This window comes from Narcine bancroftii, chromosome 3 (assembly GCF_036971445.1).
Source record: "Narcine bancroftii isolate sNarBan1 chromosome 3, sNarBan1.hap1, whole genome shotgun sequence".
Taxonomy (NCBI): Eukaryota; Metazoa; Chordata; class Chondrichthyes; order Torpediniformes; family Narcinidae; genus Narcine; species Narcine bancroftii.
In genome coordinates this window covers 84,351,804-84,377,451 of record NC_091471.1, presented here as the reverse complement: position 1 = coordinate 84,377,451, position 25,648 = coordinate 84,351,804, and the positions used below count along the sequence as shown (strand labels likewise).

Below are 25,648 nucleotides of genomic sequence, written 5' to 3'. Positions count from 1 at the left end.
TTAACTCAAACATACCAAGTTGGTCTGCCAGCTGCTTTCCTCGCTCCATTGATACTATTCTTTCATCTTCCATGTCACATTTATTGCCAACCAGTATAACCTGTGCATTGTCCCAGGAATATGTCTTGATTTGAGTTGACCTGAAAGAAAATTGAAAATTATTATCATCTCAGACAATTGTTACATGGAAGTTTCTTACTGTTGTAAAAATAAAATTAAACAATATTATGTAAATTATATTTATTCCCACTCACTGGAAGGTAACCCGCGTTACTCTACCTTTATTCAATTTCTTCAGTGATTGTACATGGAGTATTTGTTTTAATGAGTGAAATGTGACAGTGCTTGTTTCTAGGATGTTTCCTGTCACTCTGGAAATTTGACCAGATACTTCGAGGAGTGTGATAACTTTGAATGCTTTCTGCATTAGAGGGAACGGCAGTGCATTGATTTACTGCACCTCACTGTTGTCCCACAGTGCTCTACTGCACCACAATATCTCACAAAGCATTACTGCACTCCACTAGCCCCAACCCTCTACTGAACCACACTGACCTTCAGAGCTCTATTGCACCACCCTGTCCTACAGGGCTCTATTGCACCACACTGTCCTACAGGGCTCTATTATACCACACTGTCCCAGGACTGAGCAATCCTCTTCATCAAGAAACTCACTTATTTACACTTCACCAGTCAAGCTCATTGCCCATTAATGGATGGTATTAACATCAACTTCTCTGGTTTCCATCAACTCCTCCAATCCTAGGTCTCCTTCCCTCTCTCTCTCTCTCTCTCTCTCTTTGTTCCTATTTCACTCTGTATTCACACATCAAAAAAACCCACCTCCCAATCAAGTTTCACTGTTCCTCTCTCCAGTCCTCATCCAATTAACACCTTTTGTCCATTGGTCTGTTCTCCTTTCTTCTGTCCTTTGTTTCAATTCCAGTGCCTGGCTTTTTATTCACAGCTTGAAGAAGGGCTTTTCAGTGACAAATTTAAGACCATCGAAATGCTCTAAATCCCTTTCTACCAAGTAAATCCACTTAAAATGTGCTTCTACATTTTCAAACTGTACTTCCTCTGTTTACTTTTCCATCCTATAGGACCATGGAATATTTCCTTTAATAAATATTTAGATTACACTATTGATATGGTATTCTATGCTCTTTCTGCAAATGATTTCACATTTCTTTGGCTTGGCTTCGCAGACGAAGATTTATGGAGGGGTAATGTCCACGTCAGCTGCAGGGTCGTTTGTGGCTGACAAGTCCGATGCGGGACAGGCAGACACGGTTGCAGGGGAAAATTGGTTGGTTGGGGTTGGGTGTTGGGTTTTTCCTCCTTTGTCTTTTGTCAGTGAGGTGGGCTCTGCGGTCTTCTTCAAAGGAGGTTGCTGCCCGCCAAACTGTGAGGCACCAAGATGCACGGTTTGAGGCGATATCAGCCCACTGGCGGTGGTCAATGTGGCAGGCACCAAGAGATTTCTTTAGGCAGTCCTTGTACCTCTTCTTTGGTGCACCTCTGTCACGGTGGTCAGTGGAGAGCTTGCCATAGAACATGATCTTGGGAAGGCAATGGTCCTCCATTCTGGAGACATGACCTACCCAGCGCAGTTGGATCTTCAGCAGCGTGGATTCGATGCTGTCAGCCTCTGCCATCTCGAGTACTTCGATGTTAGGGATGAAGTCGCTCCAATGAATGTTGAGGATGGAGCGGAGACAACGCTGGTGGAAGCGTTCTAGGAGCCGTAGGTGATGCCGGTAGAGGACCCATGATTCGGAGCCGAACAGGAGTGTGGGTATGACAACGGCTCTGTATACGCTAATCTTTGTGAGGTTTTTCAGTTGGCTGTTTTTCCAGACTCTTTTGTGTAGTCTTCCAAAGCCACTATTTGCCTTGGCGAGTCTGTTGTCTATCTTGTTGTCGATCCTTGCATCCGATGAAATGGTGCAGCCGAGATAGGTAAACTGGTTGACCGTTTTGAGTTTTGTGTGCACGATGAAGATGTGGGGGGGCTGGTAGTCATGGTGGGGAGCTGGCTGATGGAGGACCTCAGGTTTCTTCAGGCTGACTTCCAGGCCAAACATTTTGGCAGTTTCTGCAAAACAGGACGTCAAGCGCTGAAGAGTTGGCTCTGAATGGGCAACTAAAGCGGCATCGTCTGCAAAGAGTAGTTCACGGACAAGTTGCTCTTGTGTCTTGGTGTGAGCTTGCAGGCGCTTCAGATTGTAGAGACTGCCATCCGTGCAGTACCAGATGTAAACAGCGTCTTCATTGTTGAGGTCTTTCATGGCTTGTTTCAGCATCATGCTGAAGAAGATTGAATAGAGGGTTTTATGAGGCCCCTCACCCAAGATTTCACATACAGATTACTGAAACAGCACGTAATCGTGAAAGGTCAATTAGTTTTAAAGCACTAACGTGACCTTTAAGAAAAGAAAGATATCTGATGATCTACTTTTCAGGTAACCTTGGTCATGATGTTATAAGGAATTCTTCTGAGAAAGTTCTATTTCACACACTTCTAAAGCGTTGCACCCATGAAAAGAGTTCTAGATAAGGTAAAGTAAGAAAATGTGACCTGAAGCGATAAGTAATGTAACAGTGTACAAGAATCATTTTAATATGTGCAATTAAATAGTTCTTTATTGATATGAAATTGATAATATAAAGAATGCTGCCAGATGACTATCAGGAATCTTTAAGGCCTTTCCAACTTGCAACCTGTAGTGAACTGGGATTCACTAGAAGTGTGCTGTACTAATGACTGGTCCCACCTCCAAGCTCCTCACACCTAAATCCTGAACCCCTCTGAAGCCTGTTCATTAACCCTCCCTGTGTTGTAAGCTAATAAAAGCATTAGTTCTCCCTCCAGCCGAGTGTGTGCTTTTATCGACACTACACAACCTTCAATCTCGTTTTCAATGATCCTTCTTATCCCTTCCCAAACTTCTCAGTCTTCATATTTTTGCACTTTTCTAAAGCACTTTAGTACTTTAAAGTTGTCGCACAAGTTTTATTGTAACATTTCTCTGTTTATATTAGGTGACTGAGGTGAATATAAAAAATAACTATATTTTACTTTTCTGTGCGGTAGATTCTTGTATGTAACTATGCACATTTTGCCAAAGTGAAAAATTAAAAGCTGAGATGGAATTTTATCACACTTAGTGTTGCGAACCTCAGTTAAAAGTATCAGGGAATACATTATGGTGATAGATCTGACATTGAAATTAATGATACGTGTCCTTTATAAGCATCTTTGTTCACTATTATTACAGGGATATGGTTCATTGGAGCAGTTGATATCAAGGCAAGTACTGCCAAATACTGAAGATGGCAGCGCTGCCAGAGCCCCTGTAGCAGCAGCGTTGCTGCTGGTGCGGACCCGGGGAGCAGAGATGCAGCGCTCCCACGGGGTCCAGCCACCTAGTCGACTGCCGTCGGCTCCACATAGGCTTGGAGCCGACGGTGGTTTTAGTTGAAATCCCACAACTGCTGGTCTGCGCCCAAGATGGCAGCGCCTATTAATCGGCAGCAGTCACGAGGGGCTGCAGACTCCAGGAAAGTAGAGAACTGGAGCAGGGGACCAAGGAAGGAAAGATCTCGCACCATCTGAGAGGGAGAAGTGAAGAAGATGACCCGCTGGGACGGTGACGGACCAGTGAGGGGGCTCTGCAGCTGAGGGCCAGTTCTTGCAGCAGGCTGCTGGTGGACTCGAAGTGAGGAACCTGTGAACTGCTGGAGACTGCTGTCAGGAGACTTGTGCAAGCTGTGGACTGTTGGAGACTGGGTTGAACTGGCTGGAGGGATACCAGGATTCGAGAAAAAGCTGCCCAGAGGAGGATTCAATCTGCTCCAGCTGCAGAAAGAAGGGCCAAACCCCTTCCTAGCAGCACCGGGTATGAATCGTGGGGGCTGTCTTCCACAATACCGCCATCACCCGGGGCCAGCAGCATCGTGTGCGATCTGTGGGGGCCGCCATCTTCAGGACCCAGCTGTGCCACGTGTGGGCCGCGGAGGCTGCCATCTTCCTGATCTGGCAACACCACGTGCAGGCCCTGGGGTCTGCCATCTTGGATGCCACCAGCTTCTACTGCAGCGAGATCCAATGACCTGATTCTAGGCTCAATCAGAAAAGTCTGGACAGTCTGCACCAACTTGCCAGGGTGACAATGAAGGATTGAGGGAGCACAGAGAATGTTATACATCTGGAAACAGTGCGGTGCCTCTCCCTCACAGTACTGCTGGTGAACCAGATGGTCTCTTTGGCACCTAAGTCATATACAGTGGATGTTCAGATTTCTGTATTGTGACTTTAATGGTGTGGTGTACTGTATATGCAACTTTAGGCTGATGGTAAGGTTGCAGGTCTGCGCTGCTGTACTATTGGGGCTTGATTTTCAATGTCACTTTAAAAGTCTGACGATAGCATTTGATGGGCCCCATCCACGCCTCACCATTCGTAACCAGCAATTCGATAGCCAACCTCCCCCCCCCCGCCCCCCCATCCCGCCATACACATCCACCAGCCTAACCACTCACCATGAATGACCTGCGGGCTCTCCACACTTAAAGTCCCCCCTCCGTTGCTATTCGCCAACCTCACCCTTGACTGCAATTCTGTCACCACTAAAAACAGAACGAACAGCTCCGGGGAAAGGGCCTTCATCTGGGCAGAGGTACAGCGCTTACTTGAGGAAGGTGTTATTGAAGCCAGCAATAGCCCTTGGAGAGTGCAGGTAGTGGTAATGTGGAATGGGGAAAAGAATAGAGTGGTCATCAACTGCAGTCAGACCATCAATAGATATATTCAATTGGACGCATACCCCCTTCAGCAAATCACTGACATGGTCAACCAAATTTCCCAGTATCGGGTCGTTTTGACCATCAACCTAATATCAGTTACCCATCCGTCCAGAAAAATACCAGTATACGGCATTCAAGGAGGATGGTTGCCTCTACCACTTCCTGCGGGTCCCCTTTGGCATCATAAATGGCATCTCAGTGAATTAGTACGAGTTGCGGGCCACTTTCCCATATCTTGATAACGTCACCATCTAGGGCTATAACGTGCAGGACCATGATGCCAATCTCCAGAGATTTCTCGAGACTGCCAAGCTCTTTAATCTGGCGTACATCAAGGCAAAGTGTGTGTTCTGCACAACTTGCCTGGCCATCTTTGGCTGTGTCATGGAGAATAATATCATTGGCCTGGACCCTGACCATATGTGACCACTCTTGGAGCTTCCTCTTCTACACAGCCCCAAGGCCCTGTAGAAGTGCCTCAGGTTTTTCTCCTATTATGCTCAGAGGGTTCCCAATGATGCCGACAAAGCCTATCCTCTTATCAAATCGACATCCTTCCCTCTGGTGGAGGAGGTTTGTGCAGCCTTCAACTGCATCAAGTCCAGCATCGCCAGCATGCAGTGGACGAATCCACCCTTTTTCAGGTGGAGAGCGATGCGTTAGACTTCGTCCTGGTAGCCACCCTTAACTTATTGCATTTTTTTCACACACCCTGCAGGGCCCTGAGATTCGACACTCCTTAGTCGAAAAAGAGTCCCAAGCCATTGTTGAGTCAGTGTGGCACTGGTGCCATTACCTGGCTGGTAAGGGGTTCATCCTGGTGACTGACCGATGCGCTGTCGTGTTCATGTTCAACAATCAGCAGCAGGGTAAAATCAAAAATGATAAAATACTGCAGTGAAGAATAGAATTATCCACCTATAACTATGACATCCTGTACTGGCCGGGGAAACTTAAAGATCCACCAGATGCCCTGTTCCATGGGACTTGTGCTCACACCCAGAGTGACCAACTGCAAAACCTCCTTAATGATCTCTGTGACCCCGGAGTCACGAGGTTTTTTCACTTTGTTAAAGCACGCAACCTTCTGTACTCCATTGACAAGATTAGGACCATGACAAAAAACCGCCAGGTCTATGCTGAGTGCAAGCCGCATTTCTACCGGCCAGACAGGCCACAACTTATTAAAGCTACTCGTCCCTGTGGTGGAACACAGTACTGCAGGCATATCCGGGCATGAGCTCACTGGGCTGGGCAGGGCATGTTGGCCCACATTCTGTACACCCCTCCCCATAATATTCCCTAATAAAGGCTGAGAGCCATAGTCTCCTCCCTTATACCTGCCTTGGACATGAGTGTCTGCAAGTGGTCATTGATCAGAATTTTAAAGTGCCATGGACAAGGCGATCCAACTGGAGAAGCTGGAGATTGATCCAAAGGAACTAGAGGCCTCAGTAAAGTTTGATATGTGGCTACACTGTTTGAAGGTCTACCTGAGGCACCACAAAATCACAGCCAATAGTGATCGGCACAACCTGCTCTTCGCAGCAGTGGGTCACCAAGCGTACTAATTAATTTGCGTCTATACTGGATATGAAGAGGCAATGGCCCTACTTCAACAGCGATTCAGAGCTTCGAGGAACGCGTTACACGCACACTTCCAGCTTGGCTCCTGACACTAGGGCTCGGGTGAGTCGGTCGATGGCCATGCGGGAGCTGAGGTGAGCCTGTGGGTGCCAGGATGTGACTGTGGTGGCTTACCAGGAGGAGCTCATCCACGATGGCTAGCCACTGGCTTCCACTCCCATCACTTAAGGGGACGACTCCTGGAGAAAGGTCTACATGAAGTGGTGCAGATGGCCCGAGTGAGGGAAACTGCTCAAAACAACACGGAGGCCTACTCAGCAGGCCCGGGGGCCACCAGGTGGGGAGAACGGGTGAGGCTATCTTGGGACACATGACTGCCGCTGCCACCCCCAAACACACGAGGTGCAACTACTGCAGCCAAAGCAAACACCCATGAAAGTACTGTTCAGCCCATAGCGCGACCTGCTCAATCTGCCAGAGGAAAGGACTCTATGCCAGGGATATCACTCTAAGCCCCACTCCCATAGTGCTGTTTGTGGACTGGGTCCCGTGTCGCTATCTTGGGCTGATTCACTTCTGTCATAATTTCATGTTACCAAGAACCGAACTTGCGGGCCGGGGCACATCGACACAGAATGATGTCACATCTTGCTGCCCTTTTGGACTCCACTGCGTGTGATACATGGGGGCATCCATCTTCACGATCTCCCAGGTGGCCATCTTGGTGGCAGCCTTCCCAACGACACAGCAGCAGTGTCTCAGACAGTGAGCTTACGTTGGTTACCATCGTGATGCACCAGAGTAGACCGCACCAGCTGGGGTGATCGATGATGGACATTGAGGTAAACGGCCACACCACTGGCTGCCTGTTTAACATGGGAAGCACCAAGATCTTTATACACCCGGGCACGGCCAAACGTTATTCCCTGACTTTGTCTTCAGCCAAGTGTAAGTTAGCAGTAGCCTCCAAATCCCTCTCTGCAGAAATGCACGGGAGATGCACCATGCCCCTATCATGGAGGGGGGCGGCACCAAATACAAGCTGGTAATGCCCCACATCTGCGCACCTGTCATATTGGGGCTGGATTTCCAGTGCCAGCTTAAGGGTGTGCTGATGCAGTTTGATGGGCCGCATCTCCCCCCCACACCTTTTGTAATAACCAGTTCTGGGATGCCCCATCCATTTCCCCGAAGAGGCCCAATCACTCACCTGATCGCCAGGCTGGGTTCCCAACCTGCAGAACGGCCATGCTTTGGGTCCCTCTACCTTCCCTGTTCCAAAACCTCATCCCAGATTGCAAACCATGCGGCCCCCTCTGGAATTACCTCTGCCACAATGCCACAGACTGCTGGTCCATTTGAGCAATTCAGTGTCGATTTTAAAGGACCTCTGCTCTCTACCAACTGTAACATATACTTCCTTAACATCATTGATGATACTCCCATTTTCCATCCCCTGCTCGGATATGACTACTGCCACGGTCATCAAGGCCCTGCACAGCCTCTTAACTCTATTTGACTTACCCAGTTATATCCACAGCAACCTGGGGCCTTACTTTATGAGTGACAAGCTGCACCACTACCTGTTGGCCAGAGGCATCGCCATGAGATGATCACTAGCTACAACCCCTGGGGTAACGAGCAAGTGGAGAGGGAGAATGCTATGGTCGGGAAGGCAGTACTTCTGGCCTTGTGGTCCAAAGGCCTCCCAGTCTCCCACTGGCAGGAGGTTTTCCCAGAGGCCCTCCGCTCCACCAGGTCCCTGCTGTGCACTGCCACTAAAACTACACCACATGAACGTATGTTTTCCATCCCTAGGAAATCTGCAACAGGGATGGCTGATGTCCGCTGGGTCCGTCCTGCTCCGGAGGCATGTGCGGAACCATAAGTCTGATCTATTGGTCAGAAGGGTGCGCTTCCTCCATGCCAACCCCCAAAATGCCTATGTGGCTTATCTGGACACGAGGACACATTTTCCATCAGGGACCCTGAAGATGCTGCTAATCACCCCACATCCTCCTCACCAATTTTTAATTTTTTTAATTTTTCACACTATGAACCATATCAATCAAAATACATACAAACATTTCCCTCTTAAATATACACAGTGGCATTTTCTCCCATTTTTTCCCACTACCTTCCCTCCCTCCTTCCCACCCCCCTCCAAACCCATTAAACATTCAACATATACAATACAATAAACCCATTAAACAATGTCATCACACAATGAAAATAAACAAGAAAATTGTGTCATCTACTTTTACACACTGGATCAGGTCATTTTGTCTTCTTCTCATTTTATCATTTCAGGGGGTGGAGTTCCACCGTAAGCCCTCTCTGTTGTGTTCCATGTACAGTTCCCAAATTTGTTCAAATAATGTGACTTTATTTTTTTAATTATATGTTATTTTTTCCAATGGAATACATTTATTCATTTCTATGTACCATTGCTGTATTCTCAGGCTCTCTTCTGATTTCCAAGTTGACATTGTAGATTTTGTTGCTACAGCTAAGGCTATCAAAATAAATCTTTTTTGCGCTTCATCCAGTTTGAGGCCTAATTCTTTGCTTCTTATATTACTTAGAAGAAAGATCTCTGGATTTTTTGCTATGTTGCTTTTTGTGATTTTAATTAATACCTGATTTAGATCTTCCCAAAACTTTTTCACTTTCTCACATGCCCAAATTGTATGTATTGTTGTTCCTGTTTCCTTCTTACAGCGAAACATCCATCTGATAATGTTGGATTCCATTTATTTAACTTTTGGGGCATGATATATAGCCTATGTAACCAATTATATTGTATCATGTGTAACCTCGTGTATATATATTTTTCATAGTTCCAGAGCATAATTTTTCCCACATTTCATTTTTTATCTTTATGTTTAAATCTTTTTCCCTCTTTTATTTGAGTTTATAGCTGTACATGTTTGTTATAAATCTTTTTATTATATTGCTTCTGTATTCACATATTCAAAGCTGCTTCCTTCTGGTAATCTCAGTCTGTTTCCCAATTTGTCCTTTAAGTAGGTTTTCAGTTGGTGGTATGCAAACATTATACCATGAGTTATTCCATATTTATACTTCATTTGTTCAAATGTTAATAAATTATTTCCCAAAAAACAATTTTCTTTTCTTTTAATTCCTTTTCTCTTCCATTCTCTAAAGGAAAGATTATCTATTGTGAAAGGGATTAGTTGATTTTGTGTCAATAATAATTTTGGTAGTTGGTAATTTGTTTTTTTTTCCTTTCTATGTGAATCTTCTTCCATATGTTGAGTAAATGGTGCAGTACTGGTGAACTTCTATACTGCACCAGTTTTTCATCCCACTTATAAAGTATATGTTCTGGTACCTTCTCCCCTATTTTATCTAGCTCTATCTTAGTCCAAACTGGTTTTTCCCTTGTCTGATAAAAATCTGATAAATACCTTAATTGTGCTGCTCTATAAGTTTGGTAACTGTAAACCACCTTGTTTGTACCACTCTGTTAATTTATCTAAAACTATCCTCGATTTCCCCCCCCCCCCCCCCTCCACCTTTCCATAAGAATTTCCTTATTATTCTCTTTAATTCATTGAAGAATTTCTCTGTTAAGTGAATTGGTAACGATTGAAATAGGTATTGTATCCTTAGGAATACATTCATTTTAATGCAATTTACCCTCCCTATCAATGTTAGTGGCAATTCTTTCCAATGTTCTAAGTCTTCCTGTAATTTCTTCATTAATGGCTGATAATTTAATTTGTATAGGTGGCTTAAATTATTATCTAATCTAATACCTAGGCATTGGATTAATTGTGTTTGCCATTTAAATGGTGATTCTTTTTTAAATTCTGTATAAACCACATTACTCATTGGCATCGCTTCACTTTTATTTCCGTTGATCTTGTACCCCGATATTTCTCCATATTCCTTCAATTTCTTATGTAGTTCTTTTATTGGTATTTCTGGTTCTGTTAAGTATACTATGATGTCATCTGCAAATAAACTGATTTTATATTCCTTCTCATTTATTTTTATCCCTTTTATTTTATTTTCTGCCAATGGATCTATAGCTAAAGCGAACAGTGAGGGAGATAGTGGCCATCCCTGCCTAGTTGACCTACTTAATTTAAATTGGTTTGATACATATGTATTTACTGTCACCTTCACCAATGGTCCCTTATATAATGCTTTAATCCAATTAATATATTTTTCTGGTAGGTTGAACCTTTGTAATACTTTGAATAAATAATTCCATTCTAGGCCTGTTTCTGCTCCATAAATGGTTATATGGTTATATGGTTATCCTGTCAAAGGCTTTTTCTGTGTCTAAATCAACAGCCACTTATTTCCTGCAAAAATATATCTTATTTCCTTGTACTGCATGGATTAAATTAATGAACTTACAAACATCGTGCGTTGTTCGTCTTTTCTTAATAAATCCAGTTTGATTTTGTTTTACTATTTTTGGTACACAGTCAGCCAATCTGTTTGCTAATAGTTTTGCTATTATCTTATAATCTGAATTAAATAGACATATTGGTCTATATGATGCTGGTGTTAGTGGATCTTTCCCCGTCTTTGGTATTACTGTAATTATTGCTGTTTTACATGAACCTGGCAAGTTTTGTGTTTCTTCTATCTGGTTCATTACTCCCAGGAGAGGAGGAATTAATAACTCTTTAAATGTTTTATAGAATTCTATTGGGAGTCCATCCTCTCCAGGTGTTTTATTGTTCGGCAGCTTTTTTAATATATCCTGTATTTCCTCTATTTCAAATGGTTTTATCAATTTGTTTTGCTCTTCTTCTTGCAATTTCGGTAGTTCAATTTTAACTAAAAACTCATCTATTTTGTCTTCTTTCCCTTCGTTCTCAGTTCGGTATAATTGTTCATAGAATTCCTTAAAGTTTTCATTGATCTCTGTTGGGTTATATGTAATTTGTTTGCCCTTTTTCCTTGAGGCCAATACAGTTCTTATAGCTTGTTCTAAGTTGCCAGGTTAATATTTTGTGTGTTTTTTTTCTCCTAGCTCGTAATACTTCTGCTTTATTTTCATTATGTTCTTCTCCACCTTATACATTTGTAATGTTTCGTATTTTATTTTTTTTGTCTGCCAATTCTCTTCTTTTTGTTGTATCTTCCCTTGTTGCTAGTTCTTTTTCTGCACTTACTATTTACCTTTCCAACTGTTCTATTTCCCGATTGTAGTCCTTTTTCATCTTAGTCACATAACTTGTTATCTGCCCTCTAATGAAGGCTTTCATTGCATCCCATAATATAAATGTGTCATTCATTGATTCCGTATTTATTTCAAAGTACATTTTAATTTGGCATTCAATAAATTCTCTGAATTCCTGTCTTTTAAGTAGCATGGAGTTTAATCTCCATCTATATGTTCTTGGTGGGATGACCTCCAGTTCTATTGCTAATAACATGGGTGAATGGTCAGATAGCAATCTAGCTTTCTATTCCATTTTCCTAACTCTTCCTTGGATATGGGCTGACAACAGGAACAAGTCAATCCTTGAGTATGTTTTTTGTCTACTCAAATAATATAAGTATTCCTTCTCCTTTGGGTGTTGCCTCCTCCATATATCCAAAAGTTGCACTTCCTGCATTGATTTAACCATAAATTTGGCCACTTTATTCTTTTTGCTAGTCTTTTGTCCAGTTTTATCCAACTTTGGGTCCATATTAAGGTTAAAATCCCCTCCTATCAATATATTCCCCTGCGTATCTACAATCTTCAAAAAAAATCTTGCATAAACTTTTGATCCTCTTTATTAGGTGCATATATATTGACCAAATTCTAGAATTCTGAATATATCTGACACTTTATCATTACATACCTCCCTGCTGGGTCTATTATTTCCTCCTCTATTTTGATTGGTACATTTTTATTTATTAATATAGCTACACCTCTAACTTTTGAATTATATGATGCTGCTGTTAAGTGCCCTACCCAGTCTCTCCTTAATTTATTATGTTCCATTTCAGTTAGATGCATTTCCTGCATGAATGCTATATCTATTTTTTCTTTTTTCAGGAAATTTAATAGCCTCTTTCATTTAATTTGGTTATGTATTCCATTAATATTTATAGTCATATAGTTCAACATGGCCATCTCATACTCTGTTTACATCTCATTTCAACTTCCTCACCACCACATTTTCCCTTTACCCCATTTTCATCTCTCAGTTTTCTCTTTTTGAACTCAATGTATCACAACACTTCTAAAACATAAAATACTTCAACTCCCACATCTAAAATTCCCTTAACCCCAAGTGTTCTCCCCCCCTCTCTGAGTTGCCCCTTATCCCTTGCCGGGCAACGACAACTCCCCTCTCCATTCGGATTGTGAAGTGCAAGCATCAATTGATTTCACAGTGACTGTTACTCTCTCCTACCTAACCCCCTCCAGAAAAGACTTTACCTTCACATTTAACAAAGCTCACCCTCTTCTTTTTCCCCATTTTTCCCTCTCCCTTACTTCCCTTTTCTTTCGCTTCTTTAGTTCTTACTTATACATTATTTTTACATCTTTATATGCAGTTTGTTGTTGTTCTTCGTTCTTGTTACATCTCTTCATCTCTCCTTCTGTCCTGCAGGAGTTTTGCAAATTCTCGTGCTTTCTCCAGATCCGAGAACCGGCTGTTTTGCTCCTCCGGGATAACTATTTTAAACACAACTGGATATCTTAACATAAATTTATAGCCTTTTTTCCATAGGATCAATTTTGCTGTGTTAAACTTCTTCCTCTTCTTTCGGAGTTCAAAACTTATGTCTGGGTAAAAAAATATTTTTTGACCCTTGTATTCCAATGGTTTTTTTTTGTCTTCTCTAATTTTATTTCTTGCCCTCTTCAATATATTTTCTCATGTCGTGTATCTCATAAATTCTACTAAAATGGATCTTGGCTTTTGTTGTGACTGTGGTTTCAGAGCTAGTGTTTTGTGTGCCCTTTCTATTTCCATTCCTTCCTGTATTTCTGGCATTCCCAGGACCTTTGGGATCCATTCTTTTATAAATTCTTTCATATCTTTGCCTTCTTCATCTTCCTTTAGGCCCACTATCTTTATGTTGTTTCGCCCTCTATAGTTTTCCATTATATCCATCTTCTGAGCTAACAACTCTTGTGACTCTTTAACTTCTTTGTCACTGTCTTCCAATTTTCTTCTTAAGTCATTCACTTCCATTTCTACAGCCATTTCTTGTTCTTCCACATTTTCTAATCTTTTCCCTATTTCTGTCATGACCAGCTCTATTCTACTCACTTTTTCTTCTGTACTTTTCATTTTTCTTTTCATTTCACTAAATTCTAATGTCAACTATTCTTTTAATCTTTTCATTTGTTCTTGAAAATTTTTAAAATCTATATACTGTCCATCTATTTTACCTTCTATTCCTCTGTGCAGAGCTTGGTCTTCTTCTTCCTCTTCTTCTGTGTCTGCACCTGTGTTTGTATCTTCTACTTCTCTTCCTTGTATCTGTGTCTCTTCTGACTTTCTTGTTGAGCTGCTTGTCTCAGTTTGTTGGGTGTTTTTTTGCATAGCTTCTTGTTGTTGATCCTCTTTTTCTGGGCTAGTTATCTGTTGGGCTTCCTGCTGCTGTTTTTCTTTCTTATCACTCCCTTTCCCGTTGCTTTCCTCTTCTTCCAGCTGAGAGCCCTGCTGTCGGGCATCTCTCAGCTGGTTGTGCTGTGTAAGTTTACTCCACAGCTGGGCCCCCCTCCCGTCGGTGTTTTCCTGTTCTTTGGTGTATGCAATGCGCATACCCAGATGCGCACTTCTGTTTGGCTCAGAGAGCCATTTTTGAAGTCTCGTGGTCGGGACCCCTGCGGGGTCGCTACTAACCTTGGGGAGCGGGCTCCTCTCTCTATGGTGGCTCCCTGCCTCTTCATGCAGGTAAGGCCTTCTCCTTTCTCTTCCGGTGTCTTTCCTTCTTTTTTTCCCCGTTGTTTTTGCTTTTTCCTTCTTGGGTGCCATTTTCTTTCTTTTCTCCACACATTTATCTTTTATTTGTTGTGTTTTGTGTTTCCTGAACTTTGCATTTTCTTCACTTTATTTCTTCTTTTCTGGAGAGGGCTGGTATTCTCCTACCGGCCACTACTCCATCACGTCCCCTCCTCACCGTTGAACACACATCATGCACCTGACCTCTGGTGTCCTGCCTCCGCCCCCCTCCACAATACTGATGAATATGAACAGGTGCCCGTGACTATTCAGGACTGTGCTGCTGCACAGCAGCCGCAACCAGTTCTACCATTGTCCCAACGAATGACCAGGCCGCCTGATGGGCGGTTGCAAACTTGTAACTTTGTAAGTTCCTCTTCACCCCACGGGACACTTTTTAAAAACAAGGGGGTGAATGTGATAAACCACTTATCTGGTTAAACATGCCTATGGCCGGTTGAACCTGTGGCCCTTTCCCTTTCCTGTATAAAGGTGACTGTTCCACAGCCCCTGCAACTCAGTGCAGGACAATCGAGCAGTAGGGATATGCTGTGTTTTCAAGAGAATTAAATCTTATTGGTTTCTCCACCATAATCTCCTGAGTGATTGTTGGTGCATCACATGATAATGTGATGTATATTGTCATTTACAATGTGTATATACATGCAAATTCTTAATTGCTGCAGTTAAACAGGTACTCTGTCAAAAATAATCTACAAAATCAAGTAGCAAACAAGTAATAAATAATAAATAAAAATATATGGATGGATAGTAAATATTCACAATTATCCTTGTACAAAAAAAGTGACTTTGCAATAGTGCAGACAATCCTAGTCTAACAAGGGGACACTGAAGAGCCTGATAGCTGTTAGAAAGAAACTATTCTTAAACCTTGAGGTACTGGTCTTCAGAATCTGTACCCTCGCCTGCCCAAAGGTCCTAGTGAAAAGAGATTTTGACCAGGGTGATGGGAATCCTTTATGATGTACTGCAATGTACAAAATGTTTGCTACAAAAGTATAATGTACAGATACAAGGAAAATCTTACTCGGTGCAGCTTCCCAAGTACATAAAATAAACTAACAACAATTTAATTAGAATTAACACACCTGAAAAGAAAAATAAAAGCAATGAATATAAGAGGAAGAGAGTCTGGTGAAAGCATCACATTCCCAATTCTCTTTGGCTGCAAAAATACATAATTAATTTTTTTGAAGGAATGAAAATAATAGGTTAGCCGCTCTCAAATGTTCTTGCAGCAGCAAGAACATCCCTCCCCATTCAGTGAGTTGGTTTCCCAGTCGATTTCCCACAGCAGCCTCTTTCCATCTGAATATTAAAGATTGGAACAAATTTTTGAAATGAAGGAGCCCATAGGATTCCTGAGCTACAGATGCACTATTTAGATTTATAAGATTATGGGAATGGAAACCATAGTAGAGATCCAGCAAGAATGAAATAAAAATGAAGTTAAAATAATAGATTTGAATTGCAGGGGACAATGTGATGCCAAGTAATAGAGTAGAACCCTTGTTATTTGGAATTAAAGCAACTGGCAGACTCAAGCAACCGTTAAAACTCACTTTTCTGGCATCTACCGATCCCCAAAGGTGCTGAATACCAGTGCTTTTACTGTATTTAGTACATCTGTTTACAAGTATTATAAACGCTTAAATGGTTTTCAAACTTACAAACATGTATCAATTCACACCAAAATTTAACCAGAACAGTATTGAGAGCAGTGGAAATGTAAACTATCAAGTAGAAGGTCATCAAAGGACTTTAAACCCAAGATAAAGTTTAAATTATCTTCTTTCTTCTTTGGCTTGGCTTCGCGGACGAAGATTTATGGAGGGGGTAAAAAGTCCACGTCAGCTGCAGGCTCGTTTGTGGCTGACAAGTCCGATGCGGGACAGGCAGACGTCTACATAAAGGATTTGTGCAGTCTGGCATTGAGAGGACAGGCAAAATCATTTGCATCTGAATATAACCCATTTACATTGATAAATGAGGGAATAAAGACAGAAAATAATGTATAAACTTTGGAGGAAAATTACTTAAAATTCACCACTCCCTATGTGAAGTACCTTGATTTTATTTACAAATGGGTGTGAGTAATAAACACAAAGCCTTATGTCAAATGTGTAGTATATGCAATAAGCATTTGCTGCTTAATGATACTGGGTAAACCAGAATCATTGCTTAAATTATTTAAATGTGATAGGACATATATGAATCTTATTCTTGGTCTAAAATACATCACCCATCCCTACTGAGGAGTACAGCTCCTTTTGGGAGATGCCAGTAGACATGCCAACATGCCTTTCACAAAAGCTTGTTGAGCATTTAGAGCTATCCAGACTGTAATAAAGGTGTAAAACAGTACTGGCCCATAATGTCTGCACTGAACATAAAGCCGAATTAAACTAAATAGTTGCTGCTTGCACACATTTCCCTCTGTCTATCTATAAGCCTCTAAAACACTATTATCATATCTATTTGCAGTTTCAAGCGGCTGGCAATGTGATCATTCTTAGTCTGTCTTCTTAGGCAGTCCCTTGGGCTGGAAAATAGCTTAAACCTGCCATTTTAAAGTAGTCCCAAATATAGTTGAGTGAAATAAGCTTATCCTTTGATGAGAGCTATTATTTCATTTTCATTAAATACAATTGAGAGTACATCAAGGTGAAGGCTTGCATATATTATCTATCATAGAGTCACACAGCCCAGGAACTGGACCTTTGGTCCGCTGGGACTGCTTAGTGTATCAAGCACCAGCTTTCTCTGATGTTGGTGAGGCCCCATTAGGACTATTGTGTCACGTTTTGGTCGTCGTACTGTTGGAAAGATGAGAAAATTTACAAGGGGGCTGAGCTATATGGAGAGATTGAGCAGGCTAGGGGTTTATTCCTTAGAGGACAGGAGGATAAAGTGTATCTTATAGTATATAAAATCATGAAGAATGCAGGGAGCCTTTTCCCAAGAGTAAGGGAATCAGTTACCAAATGACATAGGTTAAAGGTGAGTGGGGAAGGATTTAGCAACCTGAGAGGTACCACTTTAAAAAAAAAACACAGAAGGTGCTGGATGTATGGAATGGGCTGCCAGAGGTGGTGATTAAATTTTTAAATTTAGACATACAGCACGGTCACAGGCCATTTCGACCCACCGTGCCATCAAATTTACCCCCAATTAACCTGAACCCCTGGTACATTTCGAAATGTGGGAGGAAACTGGAGACCCTGGGAAAACCCATGCAGATGTGGGGAGAACATACAAACTCCTTACAGACAGGCGGGATTCAAATCTGGGCACCGATTGCGCTAACCTCTATGCCAAACGTGCCGCCCCGATTGAAGTAGGTTGCAATATTTAAAATCATTTGGATGAATGCATGGTTAGGATAGGTTTAATTTTTGTAGATGGCCAGAAGACAGTATGAACCAGCTCACAACCTTCTGCATAATCCAAGAGATGTATCCAGTTAGTATTACCCATTGTTTCCCCGCACCCAGCCAATAGCAACTAACAGAACATTTAAATTTAAAAACTGTTTGCTGGAAGTGCACTGAGATTAGTTATAAATTTAATGGCTTTTGGCCAGGTGCACAGATGGTGAGCTGGCCCTCTCGGTGTAAAACATGTCATCCCAAGGGTGTCTTTGGTGTGCATCATGTCATAGCATAGCAGCATAAACGTATTTGCTTGATGAAATGTGGTGGGGTTCAAAAACAAGAGCAGGCCTTCATAAGGTTTTGCTCAGACACACTTAAACCCAATCACTGGAATCGCTGGAGATCATCCCAATCCTTTGTCTGACATAATGAGGAAAGCCTAGATTCAGTAACACTGGACAATGACGATTTTGCTCCCCGAACATGTTTGGTTGTATTTTATGGATTTTGGGCTGCTGATCACGAAAATCACCTTAAAGTTTTCCTATCACATACCCTTTTTTTTAGATATAACCTATTTCTGTGGTTTCCTGTCATATTTTTAATGATGCTTCAAGGAGACAAAACCATGAAGTGCAGCATATAATTAAAAATTCATTTTCTGCATTCATACTTGGACTTATTCCCCGCTGATCTTGGTGCCGTCAGTGATGAACACGGTGAAAGGTTTCACCAGGACATTGCGACTATGTATCAGGGCAATTAGAGTCCATGAATGCTGGCTGACTATTGTTGGACACAGATACATGAGGCATCAGGGACTGAGTACAAAAAAAATCAGCAAGAAATCATTTTTAGGTCAGTTAAACTAATGCAATGTGCCAGCTTCATTATGCGATTCAACACTGAATTCAATAAAAGTAAGTTTAATGTTTCCTCAACTTCCTATATGTTACACCAAACCTGAAATTATCTTTGTGTTCAGCTTGAAGTTGTCTATCATAACCCACAATTTATTTTCAGGAAACAAACATTTTGAAAAAAATTGTTGTCCAGTGTAATCATTGCCTAAGGAGCTAGCTCATCTCCCATGATACATTGCCCTATCAGCAATCAAATGCAAGAAGCTTAATCCCATCATCCACCCAGTCATTACAAAGGATAAAGCTGATCAAGGCAGTGCCATTACTTTAATGGGAGCTCTGCTTTAAGAGCTATAATTTTTTTGGTTTACTTGTGCAACTTTCAGCTAATACGTTAATAATTATGTGGAATGCACCTCGGCTGCACCATTTCATCTGATGCAAGGATCGACAAAGAGATAGACAACAGACCCGCCAAGGCAAATAGCGCCTTTGGAAGACTACACAAAAGAGTCTGGAAAAACAACCACCTGAAGAAACACACAAAAATCAGCGTGTACAGAGCCGTTGTCATACCCACGCTCCTGTTCGGCTCCGAATCATAGGTCCTCTACCGGCATCACCTACAGCTCCTAGAATGCTTCCATCAGCGCTGTCTCCGCTCCATCCTCAACATTCATTGGAATGACTTCATCACCAACATCGAAGTACTCGAGCTGGCAGAGTCCGCAAGCATCAAATCTACACTGCTGAAGACCCAACTGCGCTGGGTGGGTCACGTCTCTAGAATGGAGGACCATCGCCTTCCCAAGATCGTGTTATATGGCAAACTCTCCACTGGCCACTGAGACAGAGGTGCACCAAAGAAGAGGTACAAGGACTGCTTAAAGAAATCTCTTGGTGCCTGCCACATTGACCACCACCAGTGGGCTGATATCGCCTCTAACTGTGCATCTTGGCGCCTTACAGTTTGGCGGGCAGCACCTCCTTTGAAGAAGACCGCAGTGCCCACCTCACTGACAAAAGACAAAGGAGGAAAAACCCAACACCCAACCCCAACCAACCAATTTTCCCTTGCAACCGCTGCAACCGTGTCTGCCTGTCCCGCATTGGACTTGTCAGTCACCAACGAGCCTGCAGCAGACGTGGACATACCGCTCCATAAATCTTTGTCCGCGAAGCCAAGCCAAAGATGTGGAATGACAACTTTTGCATGCATATGTGGCTGTGAGTGATATACTCAAGATTACCCCTGCCCCATGGTCTCAGACAAACTTAGCTTGGATTCTCAACAAGCATTTTTAACCAGATAGCATCAAATATGAGATTAGGAGGTAGAAGAATTCATGGACACTTGATTCTTTGAGGTGATTCATAGAGAGCAAACAATCTCGATCTTGAATTTTGAAGAGATATTTCATGGATCAGCATTTGTTCCATTTTATATAACTTATTTATACAAAATAAAATGGAGACATTCCGAATCATTGAAAAATCTTGACTCTTCTGGCAGTGGGTGAAGCACGATGATGGATGAAGACTACCTTAATCCTTCCTTGTCCACCCTCATGGATTGATCCTACCATGGTGAACCTTGCAAATAACTTACTAAAATCCATATACACCACATCCATCACCCTAACTTCAATATGATTTGTCACCTTCTTGAAAAACTCGATTAGACTTGTGAGACAAAAGCTGCCCCTCACAAAGCCAGGTTGACTATCTATAGCAGGGGTGTCAAACTCAAATTCAGAGGGCCAAAATTAAAAACTTGGACTAAGTCGTGGGCCAAACTAAATATTTATTGAAAATTTTCAACAACATCTGCATGTTTTCTCTTCTTTCAACGTATGTAATGTTAAACTTTTTCTTATTAAAATAAATGTTTAATAATAGTTTTGGTTAAACTCTTTCCAGAAGAAGCATTAACAAATGAGAAATAAAATATTCAATAAATAATATTTATCTATAGCCTTTAAGCTCCTTTTAAATGTATTTTTTTTCACAAGCCAACAAGTCAAAAAAATAACAACTTGCTTCAATGACAAATAATGATGAACATATAGTCTGCCTCCCACCTGTCTTGAAAGGTCCTGTTTTGTGTCTTTCGTTTGGCCATTTTTCGTAAGGGATTTATTACATGTGAGTTGGGTGACAGGTCGCAGATGCTAATGAAAGTAAAGAGAGGAGGTGGGGGCGATTAGTGGGCTGAGGGGCCGGCGCCAATGCATTTGCAAAGCATTCTGGGATTTGTAGTATTAGCTGTGCATGCGCTATACTGGCGCAGTGGCTAGCGGGCCAGCTCTAATACATATTTGATATGATCTTGCGGGCCAAATATAATTATATCACGGGCCAAATTTGGCCCGCGGGCCTGAGTTTGACATGTGTGATCTATAGAGTCATAGAACAATTACAGCACAGAAACAGGCCACCTCATCCCCTCTAGTCTGTGCTAAACCACTTTTTCTTGCCTAGTCCCGCTGACCTGCACTAAGTCCATAGCCCTCCACACCTATCCCATCCATATACCTGTCCAAATTTCCCTTAAATGTTAAAATCAAGCCCACATTCACCACCTCACCTGGAAGCTCATTCCACACCCCCACCACTCTCTGAGTGAAGAACTTCTCCCTCATGTTCCCCCAAAGCTTTTCCCTTTTCACCTTTAACCGAAGTCCTTTAGTTATATCTTACCTAACCTCAGTGGAAAAAAAAAGCCTAGTTGCATTTGCTTTACCTAGACTGCACATACTTTTGTCCTTGTGAATCTCACTCCTGCTCCATGGAAAAAGCCTTATCTACGTTCACTCTCCCTATCTCCCTCATAATTTTAAACACCTCTATCAAATCACCTCTCATTCATCTATGCTCCAAGGAATAAAGTCCGAACCTGTTTAACCTTTCCCTGAAAATCAGTCCCTGAAAAGATTATCCTTCTCCAAATGCTCATAAATCCTATCATTAAGAATCCATTCCAGTATTTGCCCACCACTTAGGTAAATAATTAATAATTAATGATTATTTGCAGATGATGCCGCTTTAGTTGCCCATTCAGAGCCAGCTCTTCAGCGCTTGACGTCCTGCTTTGCGGAAACTGCCAAAATGTTTGGCCTGGAAGTCAGCCTGAAGAAAACTGAGGTCCTCCATCAGCCAGCTCCCCACCATGACTACCAGCGCCCCCACATCTTCATCGGGCACACAAAACTCAAAACGGTCAACCAGTTTACCTATCTAGGCTGCACCATTTCATCAGATGCAAGGATTGACAATGAGATAGACAACAGACTCGCCAAGGCAAATAGCGCCTTTGGAAGACTACACAAAAGAGTCTGGAAAAACAACCAAATGAAAAACCTCACAAAGATAAGCATATACAGAGCCGTTGTCATACCCACACTCCTGTTCGGCTCCGAATCATGGGTCCTCTACCGGCACCACCTACGGCTCCTAGAACGCTTCCACCAGCGTTGTCTCCGCTCCATCCTCAACATCCATTGGAGCGCTTTCATCCCTAACGTCGAAGTACTCGAGATGGCAGAGGTCGACAGCATCGAGTCCACGCTGCTGAAGATCCAGCTGCGCTGGATGGGTCACGTCTCCAGAATGGAGGACCATCGCCTTCCCAAGATCGTGTTATATGGCGAGCTCTCCACTGGCCACCGTGACAGAGGTGCACCAAAGAAAAGGTACAAGGACTGCCTAAAGAAATCTCTTGGTGCCTGCCACATTGACCACCGCCAGTGGGCTGATAACGCCTCAAACCGTGCATCTTGGCGCCTCACAGTTTGGCGGGCAGCAACCTCCTTTGAAGAAGACCGCAGAGCCCACCTCACTGACAAAAGGCAAAGGAGGAAAAACCCAACACCCAACCCCAACCAACCAATTTTCCCTTGCAACCTCTGCAATCGTGTCTGCCTGTCCCGCATCGGACTTGTCAGCCACAAACGAGCCTGCAGCTGACGTGGACTTTTTACCCCCTCCATAAATCTTCGTCCGCGAAGCCAAGCCAAAGAAGAATGATCAATGATCAATAATTAACATAACATATAATATAACAATTACAGCAAGGAAACAGGCCATTAGGCCCTTCTAGTCTGCACCGAACCAAACACTCCTCTCTAGTCCCACCTACCTGCACAATGACCATAACCCTCCACCTTCTTCTCATCCCAGGATTTTCTTTAAGAAAGGAACTACATTTGCCATTCTCCTGTCCTTTGATACCACTTCTGTGGCAAGGGAGAACATAAAGATCATTGCCCATACCTCAGCAACCTTTTCCCCTGCTCTCAAGATACTTGGGGTGTACCTTGTCTGGCCCTGGGGACTTGTCTATCCAAATGGTTTTTCAAGAAGCTCCAGCACTTTGACTTTCTTAACATGCTCCAACACATTTGCCTGCTTTATGCTGAATACCCTGTGATTGGGTTTGAACTTTCCTGCCTCCCAGACCCTGAGTGATGAGTGAGTAGAGATAGTATGTTCTGGAGAGAAGTTAATGAAGATGCTAACAGTGAATTAATTCCAAACTGAAAGCTAATCTTTCTCGCTGAATCGATGAAGGGATGTTAATTACAAAGATCTGAGATATGTTCACTTCCAAGGGTGGTGAAAATAAATTCTATTGCAATTTCCCAGTGGGAATTAAATACTTTTAGGCAGGGGAGCAGAGAAATATCTAAACCTCTTCACTAAAACAAACTCTTGCCAATAATTCAAGTGGAAATCTAAAAGAGTTGTGGGTGGAATAACATTGCTGAAAGACAGCAAGGAGAGGGTCCTCTTGTCTTTGGAACTCACTTCAACCTAGGGCAATCAGAAGCAAAGTCTAGATATTGTTAGTGGCATATACAGTTAGTGGAAGAAGGAAGGGTGAAAGATCTGAAGTCTCTTAGTCATCTGAGTAAGATGGAAAGATTAACAAGGTTAGGACCTTATTCCCTGGAATATAGAAGGATGAGTGGAGATTTGATAGAGGTATACAAAATATGAGCAGTCTAGACAGAGCAAATGCAACTAAGATTTTTCCACTGAGCTTAGGTGAGATATAAACTAGAGGACATGGGTTAAGGTGAAAGGGTAAAAGTTTAGAGGGAACATTAGGGTGGGACTTCTTCACATAGAGAGTAGTGAGCTTTTCCTGTGGCCATCTTCCCACGGACGGTGCTTTCGCCGTTCAATAAGTGACCAAGTCAGAATGGAATGATTCTGAATCCTCACTTCCACAAGGATTGGCAGAAGATGGTCCATACTTGGTTCAATCAACCAGCCAAAAAAACACGCATTGCTCCTCGCCCATTTGCCGGTCCCCTCCGCCCAGTTGTTAGGTGTCCCACTATCAGGTATCACACTAAAGTACATGCTGGATGAGGCTTCAGCTTGGAGGAGTTAAAGGCAGCAGATATTAACAGGAGAGTGGCATGTACTATTGGCACTGCAGTTGTTTACAGGCGCCGCAATAAGTCAACTGAATCCATTCAGTGTAATGTCCAACGTCTGAAGGAATATCGCTCTAGGCTGCTCATCTTCCCAAGAAAGACTTCTGCGCCCAAAAAGGGTGCTGCAACAGCTGAAGAAATTAAGATGGCAACTCAGTTAACCGGACCAGTCATGCCAATCAAGAAGGTGTACAAAAAGGAGAAAGCCCAGGCAATCTCAGAGGATTAAAAGAATTTCAAGGCCTTTGCAAGTCTTCGTATGGCCCGAGCAAATGCTCGTTTGTTTGGAATTCGTGCCAAGCGAGCCAAGGAGGCAGCAGAGCAGGATTTTGAGAAAAAGAAATAAAACCACAAAAGAAATGGAACTAGTTCATCTTAAATGAAACTAAATGGTCACTCTTTGCAAAATGACATTTTACTTCTCTTTAAGGATATTTGATGTGTGCTGGTCTACTTGATGGACTTGTCTCAAGTTGTGGCTCACTCCATTTCATCATTTAAGATGAACAATATTTAAATCATGAGCATTGGTGCCCTTAAAACATCCTATGGAAATGGATGGTCGCAGTCATTAAATAAGTGCCAAAGGACCAGAAAAGAGTATCATTAACCTTGGGTGTTATGCGTGATTTTGTTTGGGTACTTTTATCAGTTCCACTCTGAGGCTTGAGCATAAACCTTTAATTGATCATTTCAGTGGGGCACAGTGTGTATTTTTTTGAATGGGTGGTACTGTCTTCAATAAGATCTTGGTGTTCTAGTCAATATTTCCTCAGAAATACTGAAAACAAGCTGGATTTTTGAAGAATGCTAAAAATTCTCAGCACGCTTGTGGAAGGGAATTTAAAATTTAGTTTAGATTTCAATTCAGTTCTGACGTAAAATGCTAGCTTTTTTTTTATATTGAATGGAACCAAATAAACAAAATTTAAAAGTAGTGAGAGTGTAGAATGAACTGCCACCTGAAGTGGTCAAGTCAACTCAAACCAGGTTTATTGTCCTCTGATTGCACAAGTACAACCTCACAAAACAGCGTTTTCTGGACCTCAGTGCAGAAACATTTGGGCAGACACGTGGATGGGAGTGGTATGGAGGGCAATGGACTGGATGCAGAACAGTGGAACTAGACAGAATAATAACTTGACATAGACTAGAAGGATTGAAGAGCCTAATTTCTGTCATGTTTTATGGTTCTATGGTAGATGGGATTGAAGAGCTGAGGTTTCAATCAGATTAGCTATGATCTTATGGAATCGTGGAGCACGTTTAAGAGGCTAAGTGATCTATCCAACTCCAAATCAAATGTTATGGATATTATGTAGAGGCATATTGTACATGAATGATGTGCTTTATTTATTTGCCTTTTCAGTGAATGGGAATTGGAATGAGAGAGTGCAAGAGCAGGCCTGTTTAAGTAGTTGATTAAAGTCCTGTTAAGTTCTTTTCCATCAAGTGGGAGTTGGAGAGTGAGAGTGCGAGGCCAGGCTTGTTTAAATAGGTATAAGTAGAATGGCTATCAGAGGAGCGGCCATCATGAAAATGGGCCAGATTTAGAGCGGGGAGTTGAGGTTTTGGCTCAAAAGGCTTTGGCAATAAGAGGCTGAGTTGGT

At 42.4% G+C, this 25,648-nt stretch overlaps 1 protein-coding gene and 1 pseudogene across 7 annotated transcripts in view; one reads left to right on the top strand and one right to left on the bottom strand.

Moving 5' to 3' along the window:
• Nucleotides 1–25,648, bottom strand: part of LOC138757319 (ras-related protein Rab-3C) — a 155,278-nt gene that overhangs the window by 9,417 nt on the left and 120,213 nt on the right. For all 7 annotated transcript variants that reach the window (XR_011353498.1, XR_011353500.1, XR_011353499.1 and 4 more), the window contains one exon: nucleotides 16–140. Coding sequence is in view for 4 of the 7 variants with exons in the window: in XM_069924450.1 (XP_069780551.1) it covers nucleotides 16–140 (125 nt within the window). In the remaining 3 variants the exon portion in view is untranslated. The remainder of the gene's footprint in view (nucleotides 1–15; nucleotides 141–25,648) is intronic.
• Nucleotides 6,403–24,526, top strand: LOC138759616 (large ribosomal subunit protein eL13 pseudogene; annotated as a pseudogene).